At 49.3% G+C, this 23,266-nt stretch overlaps 2 protein-coding genes across 5 annotated transcripts in view; both read left to right on the top strand.

The window, feature by feature from the left end:
* DDB1 (damage specific DNA binding protein 1) overlaps window positions 1-13,464 on the top strand; it is a 33,602-nt gene extending 20,138 nt beyond the window's left edge. For all 3 annotated transcript variants that reach the window (XM_032283220.1, XM_032283221.1, XM_032283222.1), the window contains exons 17-27: window positions 57-152; window positions 245-356; window positions 1,554-1,677; window positions 2,019-2,183; window positions 2,902-2,996; window positions 9,199-9,369; window positions 9,753-9,862; window positions 10,155-10,324; window positions 10,548-10,650; window positions 12,005-12,128; window positions 12,682-13,464. In XM_032283220.1, coding sequence (XP_032139111.1) covers window positions 57-152; window positions 245-356; window positions 1,554-1,677; window positions 2,019-2,183; window positions 2,902-2,996; window positions 9,199-9,369; window positions 9,753-9,862; window positions 10,155-10,324; window positions 10,548-10,650; window positions 12,005-12,128; window positions 12,682-12,765 — 1,354 coding nt within the window. In that variant the 3' untranslated portion in view covers window positions 12,766-13,464. The remainder of the gene's footprint in view (window positions 1-56; window positions 153-244; window positions 357-1,553; window positions 1,678-2,018; window positions 2,184-2,901; window positions 2,997-9,198; window positions 9,370-9,752; window positions 9,863-10,154; window positions 10,325-10,547; window positions 10,651-12,004; window positions 12,129-12,681) is intronic.
* Window positions 13,465-17,569: 4,105 nt separating this feature from the next.
* The window catches only part of VWCE (von Willebrand factor C and EGF domains), a 36,845-nt gene continuing 31,148 nt past the window's right edge, over window positions 17,570-23,266 (top strand). The window contains exons 1-4 of one of the 2 annotated variants that reach the window (XM_032283224.1): window positions 17,571-18,271; window positions 21,688-21,782; window positions 21,897-21,986; window positions 22,322-22,450. In XM_032283224.1, coding sequence (XP_032139115.1) covers window positions 18,159-18,271; window positions 21,688-21,782; window positions 21,897-21,986; window positions 22,322-22,450 — 427 coding nt within the window. In that variant the 5' untranslated portion in view covers window positions 17,571-18,158. Of the gene's footprint in view, window positions 18,272-21,687; window positions 21,987-22,321; window positions 22,451-23,266 lie in introns of both variants that reach the window. The other variant, XM_032283223.1, reaches the window with a different exon arrangement.

Consider the following 23,266-nt stretch of genomic DNA (forward strand, 5'->3'; position numbering starts at 1 on the left):
TAGAATGTTTACTTTCCTTGAGTCTCCTCAGTCTAAACCCAGACTCTTCTTTCCAGCCTGGCTCTGGCCAACAATAGCACCCTTACTATCGGCACCATCGATGAGATCCAAAAGCTGCACATTCGCACAGTTCCCCTCTATGAGTCTCCGAGGTGAGCCCCAGGGTGGGAGAGTGGATATGGGAATTGGTTTAGGCCGCTTCTGACTTTCTAAGTGACACTGTTGTTCCATACTTGTTCTGCAGGAAGATCTGCTACCAGGAAGTATCCCAATGTTTCGGGGTCCTCTCCAGCCGCATTGAAGTCCAAGACACGAGTGGGGGCACAACAGCTTTGAGGCCCAGCGCTAGCACCCAGGTAAGGGCAGTGGACAAAGAGATATGACATTAGAGTAGGCAAGCTTTCTGTAAAGGCCAGGTAGTGAAGGCTTTCAGCTTTGTAGGCAATGTGGTCTCAGTTACAACTTTGCCATTGTACCCTAAAAGCAGCTGTAGGCAACAGATGGGCATAGCTAGCTTCTATAAAAGTTTATTTATGAAAAATAGTTGCTACTTGGTGGCCTTGCAGCATGAATAACTCCTTTTCTGTCACCATCAATTTGGGTTCTTTGTAGGGTATGTGTGATTGGGGGCAGAGTAGTAGAATAGGGAGGAGCATGGGGTTTAGAGTCCTACAGAACTTGCATCCAGGTTTTTTTTTTTTTTTTTTTTTTTTTTGAGTCTTGCTCTGTCGCCCAGGCTGGAGTGCAGTGTCATGATCTTAGGTCACTGAAACCTCCACCTCCTGGGTTCAAGCAATTCTTCTGCCTCAGCCTCCCAAGTAGCTGGGATTACAGGTGCCCACAACTATGTCGAGGTAATTTTTGTATTTTGAGTAGAGACAGGGTTTCACTGTGTTGGCCAGTTTGGTCTCGAATTCTGACTTCGTGATCTGCCCGCCTTGGCCTCCCAAAACGCTGGGATTATAAGTATGAACCACCACGCCTGGCCTGGCTTCTAGGTTTGTTGCTAGCTGTGTGACCTTGGGAAAGCTTAAACTTCAGCTTCTCATCTGCAGAATGAGACGGATAACAGGACAGTCTGGAGCTACGCATTCTAGGCTCAGTGGAGATATCAGCTGGTCATTTTATTCCATGTATTCTCTGCCTTTCTTGTTCCTAGACATCTGCCATAGGACCTCCCCCGATAGTCCAGAGTTGAAGTCTTCATGGCTTTTGTTTTTATTTGAAGTGCCCCCCTCCTCTTTCCATTGAGGGTAGTGGAGTCTGTCCCTTTATTAAGGTCACCTGAGTTCCTTTTTTAGCTGTGCTTGATTGACTTGAGCATCACTGTTTAGTCTTTAATTACCCTTAGATTTTTACTGTGTATTTGGATTGATGTTTCAACTACATGCCTCTTCTGGAGCACTCTTCCTCAGGCTTTTTGAGCTGCCAGCTATCAGAGTTCTTGGCTAGCTGCAACCTCTGTGTTCCCCATCGGACGAGTCCCTTCACAATGATGTCTCAGCACTACTTCTGCTTATGTGAAGGATGATGTGCATTCTCTCTGTTCACAGGCTCTGTCCAGCAGTGTCAGCTCCAGCAAGCTATTCTCCAGCAGTACAGCTCCTCATGAGACCTCCTTTGGAGAAGAGGTGGAGGTGCACAACCTACTTATCATTGACCAACACACTTTTGAAGGTGCACATGAGCTCTTTTGATCATTTTTATCTATGTCCTCTCTAATCCAGGCTCTTCTGGGCTCTTGCACAGTCCAAAGCCTGACAGATTGTGGCAGACCATCCTAGGAGGAGCAGAAAGGAGGGACGGGAACTCTGTGAGATGGCAGTGAGTCTGGAGGGCTGGACATCCTCTCCTCAGCTTAGCTGGTAGGGGATGGATAATCTGATGAGACAGGGACAGCAGGTGGCACAGGCTTTGTCACTGCCTAAGCCGTAGGCCTTACAGAAATATGGGGTTAGGTGTGTGTGTGCAGATGTGGGCAACTTATCATCACATAGTTCTGTCTCTACTCCATTTAGTGCTTCATGCTCACCAGTTTCTGCAGAATGAATATGCCCTCAGCCTGGTCTCCTGCAAACTGGGCAAAGACCCCAACACTTACTTCATTGTGGGCACAGCGATGGTGTATCCTGAAGAGGCAGAGCCCAAGCAGGGTCGCATTGTGGTCTTTCAGTATTCGGATGGTAAGTGGGCACAGCCTTCAGTTTCTGAGGGATGTGAAATGCTGAGAAAGTCAGCAGGCCATTGTGAGGTTTTAGAGAGCCTCAGTTAAGCAGTAGAAGAACTTGGGTTTATTGCTGTAGAAAGCTGTTCTCTTCTTTATCTGATTGAATTTTGGAGCATGTGAACAGTACACAGTAAAATTTAGCTTATGTTTCTTTTTTTGCTATTCTTGGAAAGGCTGATAAAAAAAGGAGGGATGGGAGAAGTGAACGCTGGGTAAGGGGATCTAGTGACAACAGGCATGAAAATTAAGAATCCTAGATTTGTTTTCCACTTGGTTGCTCAGGCATTTAGGTGCTCTTTCCAGCTTCAGCACTGTGTTTACTTTTTAATATCTTTTCTCATTCCTCCCACTCAAGATGGCTTTAAAGACTATGAGCCTGGAAATCTCAGATCAGACGGCTGAAATGGGATTTGGTTTCCATCTTGAGAGACAGATCTAGAGTTTCAAGATGAGGGGTAGATCCTAGATACCAACTGGATTTCTCTGCACATTATCTTAGGGCTCATACTTTAGGTGGTGGTTAACCCCACTTAGATACTGAGTCTGATTTTTTTTTTAGATGAGTAGTTTTAGGGGGCAGGAATTAGTACCAGAGGGGCAACCAGAGGATTCTTTTGACGAGGTAAAGTATGGGCTCATAGATAAGAGACTCAAGCATATCTTTCTGCCCCCAGGAAAACTACAGACTGTGGCTGAAAAGGAAGTGAAGGGGGCCGTGTACTCTATGGTGGAATTTAACGGGAAGCTGTTAGCCAGCATCAATAGCACGGTGAGGCCTAGACCACTTGGTACTTACTTTAGGCTGCCCATCATTGTTTGCAGAATGTGTCAACCTCTTTCATGTCTGGGACCGCGTGTTCGTCAGATTTTGAGGGTAACAAAGTAGTGGGTGTGGAGGATAGAGCTCTAAGTTGGGAATCTGGGAAACAGGTTGAACCAGGCATTGGACAAGGTTACATGGAACCCCATGTGTTTCAGATCCTGAGTGCTGTGGGACTTGAGAAACAAATCAGAGCTCTGGGCCCTGCACGTAGGGTGTTCCATGCCAAGAGAAAGAAAGCCAAATCAGAATATCCTAAGTACATCCCTGAAAGATAGTCCTTTGAAATATTCCACTGTTTCTGCCATGACCCTACCTCCTCCCTTGCTAAAAAGTTTTTTTTCCCGTCTTTATTGAGGTATAATTGACAAAAATTTTGTATATCGAAAATGTACAACTTGATTTTTTGGGGGTAGTTGGGAGATAGCAGTAAACAAAATGGACAGTGAGCTGCCCTTTTGGAGTTTATGAGCAAATAAAGTACATAGTATGTGAAGTGGTGAGAAATAAAAGGGGCACAAGGCTGGAGGAATGCCAGGAAGAACATAGAAGTAGAGTTTGCTATTTCATATCACATGGTCAGGAGGGTCATGTGGATACACAGTGGCATTTAGGCATATTCCAAAATGAAGGGAGGTAAGAACCCTACCTGTGCTTGGGGAAGACAAATGCAATGGGTGGGAGGCCAGAGGTGAGAGTGGGTAGACCTGATGTCTGTAGGGACTGAGCTGATGGTCTGGTGGGAGTCGAGTCCAGTGGGCAGCCAGGGGCCAGAATGTTCAGAGCCTGGTAGGCCATGTCAGGGTTTTATGTAGAGCATGATGGAAACCTCTGGAAGGTTTGAGCAAGGGTTTGAGTCAGTTAGGGGAGGCTCTTAGTAACCCAGGTGCAGTGGGTGGTTGCTGGGACCAGGCAGTGATAGAGGAGAGGAAGAAGAGTAGTCATATTTTGCTTACATTATGAGGGTAGGATTGAAGGACTTTGGTGATAGATTGAAGATGAGATGTGAGAGACAGAGGAATAAAAGCTCAGGGGGTTTGGCTTTGCCATTTACTGATGGGAGAGATAATGGGTGCAGCAGGTTTGGAGTAGAAACCAGAGGTTTGTTCTGGATATACTCAGTTTCAGTAGTTATCTAAGTAGAGATGTTCACTAGGTAACAATGAGAGAGTTATAGAATCCAGGGAAGAGATTGGCTGGAGATGCTAGCATGGCAGTTAAAGCTAAAAATCTGGGTGACCTCACCTAGGACCACCCATCTGCTGAGAGCCCATGGAGAAGGGATTTGAAGACAGCCCTGGAGCTGTCCAGCATTTCAAAGATAGGGTGAAGATCCAGCCAAACAAAAAGGGTGACTTGTGAAGTAGGAGGAGAACTGAGAAAGTAGTGTTTTGGAATTCATAGAGAAAAAGTATTTGAAGCAGGAGGGAATTGGTAAACTGTAAGTGTTGCCAGTAGGTCAGGTAACATAAACACTTGGTCATTGGTTTTAGTAACATGGAAGTCGGTGGTAAACTTGATCAGAGCTCTTGGTTGAGTGATGGGGCTGGAAACCTGATTGCAGTTGGCTCAACTGAGACTAGGAGGAAAGGAAGCTGGTACAGAAAACCCCTCAGGGAGTTTTGTAGTAAAGGAGAGAATGATGGGTACAGTGAAATTGCAGGATAAGGATTTTCTCTTTTTAATTTTTCAAGCTGGGAAATACTGCTGCATGTTTTCTGTGCTCATGGGACTGATGTTAAAAAGAGAATTGCTGCCAGGTGCGGTGGCTCACGCCTGTAATCCCAGCACTTTGGGAGGCCGAGGCGGGTGGATCACGAGGTCAAGAGATCGAGACCATCCTGGTCAACATGGTGAAACCCCGCCTCTACTAAAAATACAAAAAATTAGCTGGGCATGGTGGTGCGTGCCTGTAATCCCAGCTACTCAGGAGGTTGAGGCATGAGAATTGCCTGAACCCAGGAGGTGGAGGTTGCGGTGAGCCGAGATCGCACCATTGCACTCCAGCCTGGGTAAGAAGAGCGAAACGCTGTCTCAAAAAAAAAAAAAAATTAAAAAATATAAGAATTGCTTGGAGAGCCATTGTTCTTGGCCAGGTAGAAAGGAGGTGGGATCTCCCAGTGGCAGAGAAGGGAACAGACGTGAAAGTTCATGGAAATGCCATTTTGGCTGTATCCCTGTTTTCTGTGAAATTTCTGAGAGAGAAGATGGGAAGAAGATATTGGCAATTTGAGTAGAGTGGAAAAAGGATGAATTCATTGTTTTAGGACCAAAAGCCTGAGTGGAATAGGAAAACGCATGATTCCTGAGTGATTTAAGAACCCCCTTTCAGTTAGTAGTCTTGAATTTAAAACAACAGTCATCCTGTTAGTTGGTTTTCCTTACCGGTAGCGGAAGATGAAAATTTAATCCAAGTCAAGTTTTGTTGGGTGAGCATGAGAAAGGGGAGAAGGGTCAGGGCATTGAGAATCTGCAAGACAGTGATTATGTGATTATGGCGGTGGACTCTGGACACCTGAGAAGAGGCAGAGCAGAGGACGTGAGATTCAGGAAGAGTGCAGTTACTTGTAATGCCAGCCTTTAACAGATGGTCATAAGAATGGACAAAGTAAGTGGGAAAGAAGGGGTCAGAAAAGCTAAGAGGTGAGGGTCCTAAAAGGACCTTTTCCGTGAGTATTGTAGTCACCAAGACTTACAAGAGGTCATGTGGGAGAGTGTGATGGGTGGGATGGGAATTCAGGTGACTGCTTTGATGGATGATGGTGGTTGTGTGGCCTGGTGGTGTGAGCTTCAAAACTGTGGTGTTTTGGGGGAGGGAGTGGCAAGTCTGAAAGAGCAGAGGAGGAGTGTGGGAGACTGCTCTCTCCTGTTCCAGTGCTAGGAGAGACAGTGGAAGAGAAAACAGACAAGAGAGCCACAGGACCCTTATGAAAGAGCTACGGATGTCAGTTAGAATGAGAAGGTGAAGGGTTTGCCCAGAGAAGAGGCTGCCCATGATTAATGACTGTGTTCCAGAGGGTGCAGTGAGTAGGCACAGGGATCAGGAGGGTGGAGGGTAGCATTTGATGTCAGGTAAGGACATATCTATTGTGTTGCTGGCCAATAGAAATATGAGTGATGTATGTCATTCTAAATTTCTAGTAGCCACACATGCAAAAAGGAGCAGGTGAGATGAATAAGGTTTTTTTTTTTAATATCTAAAGTATTAGCATTTCCACATGTAATCAGTATAAAAAACATTATTAAGATGTTTTACATTTTTTCTTACTGATATTTGTTGTATATTTTACACTCAGAACACATCTCAACTTTGACTAGGCACATTTCAAGTGTTTCACAGCCAGGTGTGGCTAGTGACTACTGTATTGGACAGTGGAAGTCTATAAGCTTTTGGGAAGAGAATTGGAGTCTTGAGCTTTTAGTGGTGTCTGGCCTTGGGCTTGACTCTCTCCAAGGTGACGGGAAGGTTGAGAGCATGGAGACAGAGTGGAACATGTGAAGCTCTGAGGCACTCCTTCTGGTGTGGAGGCCCAGCAAGGTGGGCTTACCTGAAGATGGGGTACTCTGGAGGTACCTTTTACCCTGTGATAGAGGTGTGGTAACCATTGTAATTATTTATTTTTTTCTTTTCTTTTTGGGCTGGAGTGCAGTAGTGCGATCTTGGTGCACTGCATCCTCCGCCTCCCGGGTTCAAGTGATTTTCCTGCCTCAGCCTCCTGAGTAGCTGAGATTACAGGCGTCCGCCATCATGCCCAGCTAATTTTTTGCATTTTTAGTAGAGATGGGGTTTTACCATGTTGACCAGGCTGGTCTCCAACTCCTGACCTCATGATTCGCCTACCTCGGCCTCCCAAAGTGCTGGGATTACAGGTGAGAGCCACCATGCCCAGCCTGTTTTTTTTCTTTTTGAGACAGAGTCTTGGCTCTGTGGTCAGGCTGGAGTGCAGTGGCTCCATCTTGGCTCACTGCAACCTCTGACTCCCTGGTTCAAGCGATTCTCCTGCCTCAGCCCTCTGAGTAGCTGGGATTACAGGCATGTGCCATATGCCCAGCCAATCTCATGTTGGTCAGGCTGGTCTTAAACTCCTGACCCCAGATGATCCACCTGCCTTGGCCTCCCAAAGTGCTGGGATTACAGGCGTGAGTCACTGTACCCGGCCAAACATTGTAATGACTACAAATGGCTTTTGGAATATATTCCTGTGTAGCTAGGGTTCTTTGGACGCATTTTGAGAAATCGTGGCTTAATTAATATGTTCTGCCCAGGAGTTCTAGCTATGCAGAGGCCATGGGGATTATCTGGATCCTGAAGGATCTACCAGGGAAGGCTTATCAGCTCAGACAGGTTAAGTTTGTCTTCTTTAGCTCTGGGCCGTGCCAAGTATCTCTCCATTTGTCTACTGATAATAAAGCACCTTCATTCTTTTTTTTTTTTTTTTTTTTTTTGAGTTGGAGTTTTGCTCTTGTTGCTCAGGCTGGAATGCAGTGATGTAATCTCAGCTAACTTCAACCTCCACCTCCCGGGTTCAAGCGATTCCCCTGCCTTAGTCTTTCTAGTAGCTGGGATTACAGGAGGATGCCATGATGCCCAGCTAATTTTTGTGTTTTTTTATTTTATTATTATTATTTTTTTTTTGAGACGGAGTTTCACTCTTGTTACCCAGGCTGGAGTGCAATGGCGTGATCTCAGCTCACCGCAATCTCCGCCTCCTGGGTTCAGGCAATTCTCCTGCCTCAACCTCCTGAGTAGCTGGGATTACAGGCTTGAGCCACTGCGCCCGGCTAATTTTTGTGTTTTTATGGAGACGGGGTTTTGCCATGTTGGTCAAGGCTGGTTTCGAACTCCTGACCTCAGGTGATCCACCTGCCTTGGCCTCCCAAAGTGTTGGGATTACAGGCGTGAGCCTCACGCCACCTCGCCCAGCAGCATCTTCATTCTTTTGGAGATGTGGTTGTAATTGAAAGCGCTATGCTGGAGACAGAAGAAAGCAGAGTTTCTTTTTCCCTCCTGGGGCTTGTTAGAGGGTGGCCACAGAATCAGGTTCTTTAGGTTCCTTTAGTTATTTGACAGTGTTTCTGTTGGGCTTTTCTTTTCTTTTTTTGAGACAGAGCCTCATTGTGTCACCCAGGCTGGGATGCAGTGGCATGATCTTGGTTCACTGTAACTTTTGCCTCCTAGGTTCTTGAAATTCTTGTGCCTCAGCCTCCTGAGTAGCTGGGATTACAAGTATGGGCCACCAAACCTGGCTAATTTTTGTATTTTTAGTAGAGATGGGGTTTTGCCATGTTGGTCAGGCTGGTCTGGAGCTCCTGGCCTCCAGTGATCCACCTGCCTTGACCTACCAAAGTGTTGGGATAACAGGCGTGAGCTACCACACCCAGCCTCTATTGGACTTCTGTTCGTTTTCTCTACTCATTGGGTTCACATCAGAGAAAGGTATGAGGTTTTTTTTGTTTTGTTTTTTGGAGGCAGGGTCTCACTCTGTTGCCTAGGCTGGAGTGCAGTTGTGCGATCTCAGCTTACTGCAACCTTAGCCTCCCAAGTAGCTGGGATTATAGGTGCATGCCATCACTGCCTGGCTAATTTTTGTATTTTTAGTAGAAACAAGGTTTCACCACATTGGCCAAGCTGGTCTTGAACTCCTGACCTCAGTGATCCACCCCTTTCAGCATCCCAAAATGCTAGGATTACAGGTGTGAGCCACCACGTCTGGCCCGGTATGAGTTTTGAGAAGGGTTCAGAAAAGGTGGTTTGTTGGGAGGTGATCTTACTTCTTTTTGATCAGGAAATTCGAGACTGATTTCTTTCCACAGACACTTCTGCAGGTCAGTTACCAAACTGCAGAAGTCACAAGAAGATCTATAGTATTATACCCACGTTACTGTTTCCTTTACGTCGACTCATTTTTTTTATGTAAAGGAAAACTTCGGAAGTTTTGTATTCCTAGTTTGGTGTGTTCATTGTGTTTTCATATTTCATAAATAATAGCAAAATAATAAATGTTCACTCCAGTACCTCATAAAACCATTTCTGTTCCCGCATTACACTTTGAGAAGTGGTGCTGCAGATGGAGGATGGAGGAGTTGGGGGGCAGTCATTCTGAGAGAGCTCTGGCCCCTTTGGCTGAGAGAGACAATATGCCTTTCCCAGGTGCGGCTCTATGAGTGGACAACAGAGAAGGAGCTGCGCACTGAGTGCAACCACTACAACAACATCATGGCGCTCTACCTGAAGACCAAGGGCGACTTCATCCTGGTGGGCGACCTCATGCGCTCAGTGCTGCTGCTTGCCTATAAGCCCATGGAAGGAAACTTTGAAGAGGTGATGGTGGGGACGGAATGCTAGCAGACTTCTTGCTTGAGCCACAGCTCCTGCAAGTGTCTCTGGTGGGAAAAGATAATCCAGCCCAGTATGAGGGGCAGAAATGTTTTCCCTGGAACAGACATTCTACATTGATGAAGTATTTTTAGAGACTCCCAACTCAAACTCTGAGTAGGCTCCATCTCTGGGGCAATTGGCAACCAAAAGGGCTACCTTGGCAGAGAGGTCAAGGGAGAATCCCTCTGGGTGACACTTGTTAAACACAGGGCTACATCTTCTGCAGGGTGGGGACTTGCTCCTGAATAAAGGAAACACAAGTCCCAGAACTGAATTCCACACAAACTGCTGATTGTGTTTTCTTGTTTCACCTTGTCTGTTTTAAGATTGCTCGAGACTTCAATCCCAACTGGATGAGTGCTGTGGAAATCTTGGATGATGACAATTTTCTGGGGGCCGAAAATGCCTTTAACTTGTTTGTGTGTCAAAAGGACAGGTGAGTAGTGGCCAGCTCTGGGAGTGGTGGGGAGAGATGGGAGCTCTTGGGTCTCCGGTGGATGCAAGCATTGGGTTCTATGTCAGATTCAGGTGGTTCTCTTTACAGAGACAGAACTTTGCTCATGAGAGAATAAAAGGTCACAGAAATCCACCTCTTTAGACTGGCTTCCCTACTGTGGAGTATGTCAGCTCCCAGGGAAGTTCAGCACTGTGTCCACTGCACATGGTCCTGTCTCAGGGCCTGTGTGGAAACAGGAGGTTTAGGAAGTGACTTTCTCACCGCTTTTCAGCGCTGCCACCACTGACGAGGAGCGGCAGCACCTCCAGGAGGTTGGTCTTTTCCACCTGGGCGAGTTTGTCAATGTCTTTTGCCATGGCTCTCTGGTAATGCAGAATCTGGGTGAGACTTCTACCCCCACACAAGGCTCGGTGCTCTTCGGCACGGTCAACGGCATGATAGGTAAGGTCAACCCCTGCAGGGCACACCCCCACACAGGCCTCCTTCCTGAAACCACCATTCTGAGGGACTGGGGAAAGCAACTGGACAAGACCTAGGCATTTAGTAGAGGAGGCTGCAGTACATTAGCCCTCCCCATGCTGCTCACCTGGGCTGCCCTTTATGTAGAGGATGCATGCTGTGGGGTTGAACTCTCTGCAGCCCACTGCCTCCTTCACTTCTTCAGGGCTGGTTACCTCACTGTCAGAGAGCTGGTACAACCTCCTGTTGGATATGCAGAATCGACTCAATAAAGTCATCAAAAGTGTGGGCAAGATTGAGCACTCCTTATATCCTTTTCAGAGCCATCTGCTTGCTTGAAAGCACATCCTGGCATATGTGGCACACGTAGTCACATTACCCGGAAGCTGTTAATGTGTCTGGGTTAGGTTCCTATACAGAATAGATTTTTTGTTTTGTTTTGTTTTTGACTTTTTCACGTGGAAAATTTCAAACATACACAATAGAGAGAATAGTATACTGACTCCCAAAGAAAGTACTTTATCACCCAGCTTTTGCTGGTCCATCTTGGAAATGTACATTTGTATTCCTGAAATGTGTCCACCTCTGGCCTTCTTGCTGTAGAACACCAAATGTAAGTTTAGATTACAAAACAGGCGCACATCCTTTCAGGGATCTTGTTGAGGGCAGCAGTGTCTGAGACTAGAGAGACTACCAGAAGAAGGTGAAAGAAGGTGAAAGGTGAAGAAGTGGAAAATGCCGAAGCTCAAGAGTCAACCACCCTGAGACCCTCAGAACCCAAGTGCTATTGGAAATTTGTTTAGTAAAGAGATATAAAGGGCCCTCCCCGCCCCTGCTGGAGGTGGGAGGAGCTCCTGCCTGTGACTCTGGTAGCCAAGGAGGGCTGATGGGGTGATTTCTGTTTTTTGGCTGACTAGCAAGACTTGACAGTCCTGTCTCACCGAGTCTCAGTTTATTTATTTATGGAGCTGCTGCTTTTCTTCACCTTTTTTTTTTTTTTTTTTTTTTTTTTTTTTTTTTTTTTTTTGAGATAGGGTCTTGCTCTGTCGCCCAGACTAAAATGCAGTAATAGGATCATGGCTCACTGCAGCCTTGACATTCTGGACTCAAGTGATTCTCCCACCTTAGCCTCCTGAGTAGCTGGGACTTTGGCACATGCCACCTCAGCTGGCTAATTAATTTTTTTTTTTTTTTTTTAAGAAACAGAATTTCACTATGTTGCCCAGGTTTGGTCTTGAACTTCAGGACTCAAACAATCCTCTTGCCTCAATCTCCCAAAGTGCTGGGATCACAGACGTGAGCCACCACCACACTGGCCCCTCTGTGGAGCTTTGAGGCTAGACTTAGATGAGTGGTTCTTGTGCATCAGCTTCGCCTAGAGTGCTTTAAAAGAACTTCCATACATGTACAGGCTTCACATTCATAGAATCTGATCTGTACTTTCAAAAACTATTTTGAACATCACCCCAGTTGAGAACCAGTTAGATTAGGTAATATTTTTACATTTCTTTCAATTCCAAAAATGTCCAAAAAACAAGGCAAAGGAAAGTTGTTTCCTTTCTAATCCTGATGATTGCTCTGGATTGCGATCTTATTCAGAGGTGGGGATGACTGAGGAGGGTGTTTCCTGATGAGCACGTGTTCCTTAACTCATATGTCCACCTGGAGATCCTTTCATACCGAGCGGAAGACAGAACCAGCCACAGGCTTCATCGATGGTGACTTGATTGAGAGTTTCCTGGATATCAGCCGCCCCAAGATGCAGGAGGTGGTGGCAAACTTACAGGTGGGCCCAGTCAAGTCTTGTAGGTTGAGGTGTGTCAGGAGACTGTCCCTGGGTACCCCTCTTTCTAAGTTTCAAGGTGCCAGGGGCCCTCTGTAATCCTTACCAGATGGAAGGTGGGGTCTGAGGGGAAGGAGATGTTTGTGGTTGTGGCTCATGGGTACCCACTAGGTACCAGACTCTGTGCTAGGAAATCTACCCATGTTAATCCTGTCCTTGAGCAATGAAGACACATTTGGGATCTCTGGCGAGACCCAAAGGTGGGAGGCAGGGTCAGGATATCCCGCAGGGAGAAGAAATGCTACGATTCTGGAGTCAGGGATATTGCTCACTGGAAATGGTGTCTCTGGGGAGCATCCTTAAAGAGGGAAAAATAGACCAGGTAGTGTCCTTGCTGACCTGTGTCATCCAGGGGGAGGTGTGGGTTTCTGGTGAGTCCTTCCTTTCCTGTGACAGTGGTGGAGCCTTGTGCCTCCTTCACTGGAGGCATCCCCCTCCCCAGCTTCTGGAGAACACCCTCTTGGTCCTCACAGCCACACCCATCTTCTCATTGCAGTATGACGATGGCAGCGGTATGAAGCGAGAGGCCACTGCAGACGACCTCATCAAGGTTGTGGAGGAGCTAACTCGGATCCATTAGCCAAGGGCAGGGGGCCCCTTTTCTGACCCTCCTCAAAGGCTTTGCCCTGCTGCCCTCACCCTCTTCTCCACCATCGTCTTCTTGGCCATAGGAGGCCTTTCCCCAAGTCACCTGCCCCCAAAGCCACAGTTCCCCTACGTGGAAGTGGGGCAGGCTTCATAGAGACCTGGAATGAGCTGAAGGCGAAACATTTTCTCCCTGGATTTTTACCAGTCTCACATAATTCCAGCCATCACCTTGGACCACCAAGCCTTCATTGGTGTTGCCAGTTGTCCTCCTTCCAGGGAGGGATTTTGCAGTTCTTTGGCTGAAAGGAAGCTGTGTGTGTGTGGTTATGTGTGTGTGTGTGCTTGTGTGTGTGTGTGTGTGTATATCTCACACGCATTGTCCTCTATCTTTTATTTAGATTGGCGTTGTAGGGAGTTGTGGGTAGTGGGGAAGAGGATTGGGAGGGTTTCATTGTTTATAAAGTGTGAGACCTTCCTTTTACTTTTCTTCTGTTTCCTCTGAGAGCATCAGCCCTAGAGGCCTGGCTGCCAGGTCATGGCAGCCCGTGTATAAAACCTGGAGATGGTGGATGATCCCCATGCCACAGCCCTTTTGTCTCTGCAGACTGCCTTCTTCGGAAAGAAGGAGGTGGGAGGATGTGAATTGTTAGTTTCTGAGTTTTACTAAATAAAGTAGAATCTAAGAAGAAAAGTACATTTGTTTTGTTTTTAATTTCCCCAGCCCAGCTATCCAGCACCCCAGGTATACTATTCCTAATTTACTGCGAATTTAGGCAGTATCCTTCCCTTTATAGTAGGTGTTGCATTCACTTGCCCTTGCTGTTAGAACTCAAATAGTGAAAGTGAAGATATCTGTACCTCTTCTTGATCATGTGATTGTTTTTGATGGGATCCCAAGGATGATGGGCAGAGTTTAGAAATTCACTGGTCTTTTTGGTTGCCCGTGACGCCATTTAATTCTTAGTTGCTTCTGCCGGTAACCTGCTGGGCCTGGGGGTTGCCTGGGCGGCCTTTCCTGGTTTTATAGCCAGCTCTGTGTGCAGTATCCAGTCACCTAGCCCCCAGGTCACCTAGTAGCTCATGGATCTCCCAGCTGCTTTTCGCCACATGCCCTCATTTCCTCTGATCTAATCAAGTGACTGGTGGTTTTGGTTTGAGAATACAGCAAGAGTAGGGCACACACAGAGTTCAGTCTTCTGTCTGGCAAACAAAGCCTGTCTTTCAGCTTGGTGGGCCAGTGTCTGGGCCCACATTTCTCCTAGTGATCCAGTGGGAAGAAAGGCTGCTCTGTCCCCAGGGTGGAGTAGGGTCGATCCTAGGCATATTGGTGGCTCCTTTAAGACCAGCCTTTGATAGAGTGTCAGGAAAATTGTGGTTACAAGTTCAAATTGTGGTTTTGAGAGATTCTAGCTTAAAAAGAGCAAAGAAGCATCCCTGATTTGAGGGTCTTCTAGAGGAAGTTTCCTTCCCTGAAGAATGTTTTATTACCCTTTTTTCCCACTTTACTCTTCTGAGAGGTCTGGGGGTGGAGGATAAGAGTCTTAAAAAATAATCAGCATCTCAAAAACCACAGTTTGAACTGGAAACCCAACACTGATTTGAATTCTAGAAGTCGGTTTGAATTTGAAAAGACCTGCCCGCCTGGCAGAGGCCAGCTTTAATGAGGCAGGCAAGCAACAGTCTCCAGATTGTGATTACTTAAAAAATTTAATCCTAGATGGGAGCACCAGCTGTAAGATGTCATGATCAGAAAGACAGAATATGTTGGGATTCTCATTCTGGTGCCCTTTAGTGGCCTGACTAGCGGCTGAGACCTGCTGTTGAGACTTCGGTCTTGAATTTGGAAGCTTGTGGAGTCCTTTCTATCTTTTGCTGTTTTTTGTTTTGTACACTCTTGTGTATATTCACTTGGGGTTGAATTCCAACTTTGGAAACTGATATTCTGTTGTCATATTCCCACATCCCCTCTTAAAAACCATTAATCACCTCTCGGGGGGTGAAAGGTCTTTGGAGCGTGGCTGTAGCCAGCTGCAACAGCTTCATTCCTTGTAGGTGCTGATGAGCTAGCATCATTCCAGGTCTCTGCAGGAAGGGATCTTTGGGAGAATAATAGAAACACTGACTCATCACACGACCATTTAGGGGGATCACAAGCCAGAGGCTGTCATTCTGCAGCCAACAACTTGGATCCTCCACCCTTGGTGGAGGGTCCCTGTTGTTACTGAGAAACCACAAGCCACAGAAGTGGGGAAGAAACACAGAAACTGCAATCAAGGGGTATGCCTGAACTAGTCCTTGAACATGAAGTTAGAGACTCCGTGTCCAAACTGAGAAGCCTCAGGGTCAAACAGAAAGACAAGAAAAACAAAAACCAAACCAAACTAAAGGAGCAAATGTTGATAGGCGAAAGGCGAATGCCATAAGGTCACAGAAGTTTTATGGGGAAATCAAAGAAATGCTAAGGGCAGTGTAGACGTTTGGAGATTCACTAATGGGAATTGGAATATATGTACTAAGTATCCTGAATTCTGTTGGGTAGATACAGGATTTCTTCAAGCACAAAGTTGATCTTGGCTCTTCCAGCTGCTCATTGGCCAATATGAAGCAAACTCTGCTGGAGAGTCAGTTTTATAGGGTAAGGTGGAGCGGGTGGGCCTCCATAATGTAGCTAAGAACAGAGGTGGCTGAGGTATGCTGGAGTATGTGAGAAGATGGCATGAAATATGACAGCCATGTGGACACTTGTCCCGCGTACACCTGTTGAAAATTTTGGGTAGCTGCCCTAGGGTCAGGAAGAAAGAGCACCTATTTGACATCAGTGGTTTAGTGGTGGTGGACAGGGAAAGTGCAACCTTCAGATGTTTGGGGCAAGAGAGAAATATGTCGTAGGATTCTGAGGGTCCTTGGGACTCACAATGGATATGACGGAAGTCATGTTCATCTTATGTTACAGAATATTTTGGCAACCTACTTGTTGAGAATATGTTGACTAGTGTGGGAGGTAAACCCCGCAAGAGCCAGGGCAAGGGTCTGAAGCCTCAGCATTAGAGATATAGTTACATCGTTATTCCTATATATATAAAATCATAATCATATAGCTATTCATATGTAATCATAAATATATACATCTATATAATCATACGATCTTTAATCTTACTAATAAGTCTCAGGGTAAGAAGTATAAGACTGAAGTGGCATTGGAAAAGAGGTGACCCTAAGGCAAGATACTCTAAGTCATCTGTCACACCCGCATAAGGACTGCTGGAGGACACCTTGGTTGTGTGACAGTGTCAGCGCTGTGAAAGCGCCTGCTGTTTAGCCAGCTAGGGAAGGAAATGTCCAAGATGGCCGAGACGTCTCCTTCCTCTGGGGAGTGAGGAGAAAACTCCACTCTTCCAAGTGTAGTAAGCCTGACGGCTGTCAGGGACACCCACAGACATCCGGGGACTTAATTGTCTCTATGTGGTGCTGTGCTTCAGCGGTCACGTTCCATGTCTACTTTCAAGTTCTGCTTCTGCACCTGGTTCCTCTTTTTCTTAGAAGATAAGAATTAGTAATAGTAACATAAATCTTAGTGACCTTGTTCTTTCTTGACAAGGATGAGAAAAGTGCTGACGCCTTAGGTTTTCTCCTTGCCTTGGCTTCTTCAAAGTCTTGGGCCCCTGTCTCCAAGGCATGTGATTTACTTGACCCTATCACTGGCCACCATTACCTCATCCTACCTACCATGCCCCCTGCTTTGTACTCAATAAAAGTCAGGGCATCTAGACGCTCGGGCCACTGCTGGTTTCTGTGATTTGGTAACAGTGGACCCCTGGGCCCAAACTCTCTTTTCTCGTCTCTGTGTCTTGTGTCTTTTATCTCCGCAGTTTCTCATCTCCACACCTGCAGAGAGGGACTCATGGGACCCTGCAGGGCTGGAACCTACAGAGTGGATTAAAAAATGGGCCAAAACTAACAAGGCGAAATACGGCCTCAAGGTGAATGTCTGCCAAAATGTAGCCACACAGCTTCAGGTAGGAAGACCCACTTGGCTGCTTGTGTTTAAATAACATAAAGGCACAACAAAAAATGCCTGCGGTTTTTCTTTATTGCCTACTCAGTGTGTCATCATTAACAACATCATTAGGTTGACAAAAAAGTAATATTAGAGTGCATTAGTGAAAGTACAGTGTTTGCAGGAAGGAGGCATGAGTCCAGGCCACCCCTGGTACTCCATGTCCATATGTGGCCACCAATTTAAGCAGCTCAGTAACAGGCTGAGGAAGCAGGAGGTCAAAGGTAGTGGCAGAACCAAAGGAACTGGGATTGTTCCGCTGGGAAGTGAAGGCACTTTCAAAGAAATGTGGTTCAAAACTGGATCGGACCACTTCTTAACAGGTAGTTTCTTACCCCTGGAAGTATTTATGCAAAATCTTGGCTAATTGTGGGTGGTTAAGGGAAAGATTACTGCACAGAGCAGAAGGTAAAATCAGTTATCCTTTCAGTTTTCTCCCAGCGGGATCATTCTGATTTCCACGCGCCCCTTCAGGCGCCCCTTCCTTGCCTAAATCCCTCCGCAGCCCTCTAGTCTGACTGCAGCCTGGGGCAGCTGCAGAAGGGGAAAAGAGGAGCTTTCCAGATCTGTTTCTGCCTCTCCACTGCCAATGGCGCCAGCTGCTCCCTCGCTTCGCCACCAGCAGCCGGGAGGCCGGCCATCTGCCCCATGGGTGCCCAAAGGAGCCCCGGGCTTCAAGAGCAGCTAGTGCCCCTGGCCAGGGAGCGGTTGGACACAGATCAACGCACTCGGCGTTGGGGTGAGACCTGCTGGCAGCCCGGGGGCAGGCCTGGAACTGCCCAGTGGCGCAGCGACCGGGCGTCCTGGGTTCGGATTTCCACGGTTCCCACCTCCTGACAACAAGGCGGGTCCCACCGAGAGGGGCCATGCCCTGGGCGCGCAGCCTTTGGCGCTAGCCTTGTTCTCGAAATCTGTTTCCTCCTGGGGCCTCGGTCAGACGCTCTCAGTCAGCGCTTAGCAGGAAGCCGACTCCCAAACCCGGGCAGGGGGTGTGAGCCAAGCGCGAAACCCCGCCTCTAGGGGTCCCTGATCTTTGCCCCCGCCCGGGACTCGGTGCCTCGCGGAGAGGCACAGCGGGCGAGCGGCATTGCCTTTGTGTGTTTCGCCTGGAGGTGCCGGAGACCCTCCCCACAGCCGTCCGCCGCGTCCCCTCGCGGCCCCCGGCCCCTCCTCTTCGCGGCCTCAGCCCCCCTGCTTAGCTCCGCGTGCCAGTTCGGGGATCGTTGGTTAGCTCCCTGCGGCACCAGGAGGAGGGGCGAGGGCCTGCCGCCCTCTCCTCGGCACGCGGCGCCGGAGCCGAGCCCAGCCCGGGGGAACCGCCGCCGCCGATGATGTGGGCCAGACTGCTCCTTCGGGCCGCCTGTGTCGCGCTCCTGCTGCCGGGGCCCCCGGCCCGAGGCTACACTGGGAGGAAGCCACCCGGGCACTTCGCGGCCGAGAGGTAAGTGCCCCGAGCTTTTACCCTCCCGTCGCCCTCACCCCTCGGGAGCGCTACCGGTGTGCAGCCGAAAGGCGTGGAGGGGCGCCCAGGAGCCGCAGGCAGCTGCGGGTCCGGGCTACCTCCGGGGTGCTATCCGCGCGGGGGCAGCTCTGGGACGGGCCAAAGAGACAGCAACTTGCGCCTCTCGGCGGGTGCCCATCGTGCACACCTGGCTGGGGCTCTCCCGGCTGGGACCTAGGGGAACGGAGGTCCAGGCGCTGGGTGACTCCTAATGTGCCCAGGAGCACGGACCCCTGGAGAGGGGAGCCCCGGACGTGTCTTCTGTTCTCCGGACTGACTGGCTTGCCCCTCAGCGTGCCCGTGACTCTGCCTGGGCAGCGCCAGGCCTCCACCGCCGCGCCGGCAGCCCTAGGGGTGGGAGTTTTCCCTGGGTCCTGGCCCTACGAACGTCGTGGACTTTGGAACCGCTGGGGTCTCTGGGTCACCTTTCTTTTTCTGTCCGTGCGTGCGCGCAGGTGGGGGTGGGGTGCCTGCTCGAGCACTGCGCTGTCTTTCGCGTTGGATGCCGCCCTCCGCACGTGCTTTTCCCTCGGTCGCTGCTGGGCCGTGTGCTTGTGTGCAAGATGCTCGGAGCAAGGGAACACCGTGTCAGCGGGCGGCCTGGTCCTCGGCCACATCCTCCGGGGGCGCGCAGTGGGGGCGGCTGGGCCAGGCTTGCAGCTCGCACGTGTGTTCCACAGCCATCGCCAGTTCCTGCTCGGATACGGCCCCAGCTCCGCGGCGTTCCACAGGGTCCCGCCACCTGTCTCTCGGTCACAACCAGCCCTAGGAGGCTCCTTGGGGCGCTCTGGCGGGTGCTTGGCCCTTGTCCACTTCAGAGTTTGACTCCACTAGCCCCCTTGGGCACCCTTTTATCTGCCGCCTTGGTGGCACTGCCCGTCCTTTTCTGAGAGTCCCAAGGCTCCGCTCATTCGCCCGGTTCCCTCCTTCTCAGACTGCTGCCATAATCACTCCAGCAAGGGGGTGGGTGAGACTTCGCTGCCAGCTCCCGCCAGCAGGAGGTCCCCCCTCTTCTGTGATGATGTCAGAGAGGGAAAAAGTCCCCAGGGACAGCTTTCCTCAGACGTTTCTGTGCTGCCGTGGCGCCCTGAGCTTCCCTTTCCGGAATACTTGTCACATTTGGCACAGATTCTTCTCCCCAAGAACACGATAAGTTTGCCTTGTCCCATGTCCCCAGTGCCTGGTGCGGTGCCCAGCGCAGAGTGGGTGCTCTACAAAGTGCCTGCCTGGCAGAGTCATCTTCCCTCAGCTCTGAACACAGGTGGACCACCGTTGGGAAAGGGTTTGTTGTCCCTTTTCTGTTACAGTGGGATTCGAAGCTCAAACCAGCCTGGATTTCATCACCCTCTGCCCAGTCCGTAACTGGAGCTGGCTGCAGTAGTCCTCTCTGTCCCCCTCCAGGCCTGCAGTTGTGCTGTTCCCCCTGCTGGAGCACCCTCTTCCTTCCTCTTCTTTTACTGTCTCATTTTTTTTTTTTTTTTTTTTTAGATAGAATCGTACTGTCACCCAGGCTGGAGTGCAGTGGTACGATCTTGGTTCACTGCAGCCTCTGCCTTCTGGGTTCAAGCGATTCTCATGCCTCAGCCTCTTAAGAAGATGGGACTATAGGCATGTGCCACCACACCTGGCCATTTTTTTTTTTTTTTTTTTTTTTTTTTTAGTGGAGACGGGGTTTTGCCATGTTGGACAGGCTGGTCTTAAACTCTTGACTTCAAGTGATCCGCCTGCCTTGGCCTCCCAAAGTTTTCTCTCTCACCTCAGCCTAGATGCTGCCCCTCCAGGAAACCCCCTGACACTCTTCAGGGCTCCATAGCCCTTCCCATTGTGGCACTTGTCAGTCTATGCTGTTGTCACCTGGCTCCTGGTCTGCCCTACGTTCCTTGAAGGTGGGGGCAGCAGCTTGTTTATAGCTGTACGGTCATGCCTCACTCAGCACCCAGAACCAGTTGGATGCATCTGGTTTCCCACCCTTTTTGGACCTCATTCTTGGTTGAACAGACTCCCCACTGCCTCCAGTATTGGGCAGCTCACTGATGAGCCCACACCCACCCCAGATATATCACCTATGCCAGTGCCCGTCTCAGCTTCTCCCTCAGCAGCCATTTATTGAGCACGTACTATATGCCAGGCATCACTCTATGTGCTGGGGTGACTAGATAAGAAACCCTTGTCATCAGGGAGTTGTAGGGGAGACAATGAATTAATAAATTAAAAACTCATCTCATGTCCCCGGAAGTAAAAGTTATAGAGAAGAATGAAGCAAGGTTATGGTGGACAAGGAAGGCCTCTCTGAGAGGGTGCTGTGGGCAGAGACCTGGGTGAAGGGAGAAAGGGAGCCCAGTGTGTGTCTGAGGAAGAATCTTTCTTTTTCCTTTTCCCTTCCGGCTCCTTTTTTTTTTTTTTTTGAGACGGTTTGGCTGTGTCATCTAGGCTGGAATGCAGTGGCACCAATGTGGCTCACTGCAGCCTCTATTTCCTGGGCTCAAGCCATCCCCCCACCTCAGCTTTCTGAGTAGCTGAGCCTACAGGTGTGCGAGTCACCATGCCCAGCTAGTCTTTGTGTTTTTTTGTTTGTTTGCTCTTTGTTTTTTTTTTTAGACAGAGTCTCACTCTGTCACCCATGCTGGAGTGCAGTGGCAGGATCTTGGCTCACTGCAACCTCCACCTCCCAGGTCCAAGCGATTGTCCTGCCTCAGCCTCCTGAGTAGCTGGGATTACGGGCACACATCACCACACCTGGCAGTAGAGACGGAGTTTCACCATGTTGGCCAGGCTGGTCTTGAACTCCTGACCTTGTGATTCACCCATCTCAACCTCCCAAAGTGTTGGAATTACAGGTGTGAGCCACCACGCCTGGCCTCTTTGTGTTTTTAGTAGAGACGAGGTTTCACCATGTTGCCCAGGCTGGCCTCGAATTCCTGGGCTGAAAGTGATTAGCCTGCCCTGGCTTCTCAAAGTGCTGGGATTATAGGTATGAGCCACTACACCTGACCATAAGAACCTTTATGATAGCAAGAACTGCAAGTGCAAAGGTCCTGAGGCAGCTACCCTTGGGGCTCCTCGTCCATTGCTCAGCCTTTCTTCAGCTCTGAGGCCCCTCTTCTGGCCACTCTGCTGTGTGCTCATGTGGCAGACAGTCTGTAGGAGGCCAGAATCTGTTATCTCACACTTTTGTCTCTGTCTTGCCTCCAGGAGAGACTGTCTGGGTCATTTTTCTTTGGAAACTTCCCATTGTCCCTCCAGACAGTTCTCTAGAACTGGTTGTTGATTGACTTACAGTCTGGCTGGGAGACTTTCCTGTTGAGCAATGTCTCCCCCAGTATAGAATGAGGAAAGTGCTTTCTCTTCTCTTGCAGACACCGGCTGGGCCCCCACGTCTGCTTCTCTGGGTTCGGGAGTGGCTGCTGCCCTGGCTGGGCGCCCTCTATGGGTAGTGGGCACTGCACCGTGCGTAAGTGCTTGTCCCTGGGCCCCGAGCCTTCTCCTCCAGCAGTGTGTGTACCTGGTCCAAGGGGCAGACGGGGGGCCCCAGTCCCTCGTCTCTCACCTGCGTTTCTCCTCTCAGCCCTCTGCTCCTTTGGTTGTGGGAGTGGCATCTGCATTGCTCCCAACGTCTGCTCCTGCCAGGATGGAGAGCAAGGGGTCACCTGCCCAGGTAATTGGGGATGGGTGGTGGCTGCTGGGAACAGATGAGTCAGCATCGAGGTTATGTGCTGGGCAAAAGGCATCTGAGATGTGTCCTGGCATCTCATCTTCAGACAACTCTTTTAGGTAGACATTGTGTGCCCATTTTATAGATGAGGAAACTGAGGCACAGAAGTAATTGCCTTGCCCAGGGCCACACAGCTGGTAAATGGCAGAGCTGGATTTAAACCCAGGCCTGTTTGCCTTCAGAGCTACCCTCCCAACAGATTTCAGGAGCACGCTGGTGAGGTGGGGGTGGCTGGGACTGCACGGGGCGCATGCTCACTGCTGCGATGACTGTTCTAGAAAGTCCCGGACCATGTGGGGAGTATGGCTGTGACCTTACCTGCAACCATGGCGGCTGTCAGGAGGTGGCCCGAGTGTGCCCCGTGGGCTTCTTGATGACAGAGACAGCTGTTGGCGTCAGGTGTACAGGTGAGACGCCTGGGAGTGGTGGGGGGGGGGGAGAGTGGGAATTCTGTCTCCTCCCCCTCCTGCCAGGATGGTCTCCAGTGTATTGCAAGAGCTGAGCTGAGCTAAGATAGGCTGTGATGTTTGAGAGTGGGCAGAGAGACACGAAAACAAAAGAAATGTGTCACTTCTGTTATTTCACAAATATGTATTGAGCACCTCTTACGGGCAGGAACCGAGCTAGGGACTGGGGTTACGGGAGCCACAGTCGGCCCTTGTTAGGGAGGTTTTCTTGTTTGTTTTTTTGAGATGGAGTTTCACTCTTTTGCCCAGGCTGGAGTGAAGTGGCAGGATCACGGCTCACTGCAACCTCCAACTCCTGGGTTCCAGCGATTTTCCTGCCTCAGCCTCTGGGATTATAGGCGCATGCCACCATACCTGACTAATTTTTTTATTTTTAGTAGAGATGGGCTTTTGCTGTGGCGGCCAGGGTAGTCTCGAACTCCTGACCTCAGGTAATCCACCCACCTCGGCCTCCCAAAGTGCTGGGGTTACAGGCGTGAGCCACCTCACCCAGCCCCTGTTAGGGAGTTCTGAATATGAGGAAGGGTGACAAGTAACGGGACAAGAATAGCCCAATTGTCATAGGGATCTTAACTGGGAAGGGCAAGGTGCCAGGGCCCACAGAGGGGCAGGGCACCCGGAATCGGGAGGGTTGGCCAGGGGAGGCTCCTTGGGAAAATGACATTTGAAAGATGAAGGAAGCTAAATTCGATAATGTATTGTTTGTGATTTTTTTTTTTTTTTTTTTGAGGCAGAGTCTTGCTTTGTTGCCCAGGC

The sequence above is a fragment of the Sapajus apella genome, unplaced genomic scaffold (assembly GCF_009761245.1).
Source record: "Sapajus apella isolate SASKATOON/1434 unplaced genomic scaffold, GSC_monkey_1.0 scaffold14, whole genome shotgun sequence".
Lineage (NCBI taxonomy): Eukaryota > Metazoa > Chordata > Mammalia > Primates > Cebidae > Sapajus > Sapajus apella.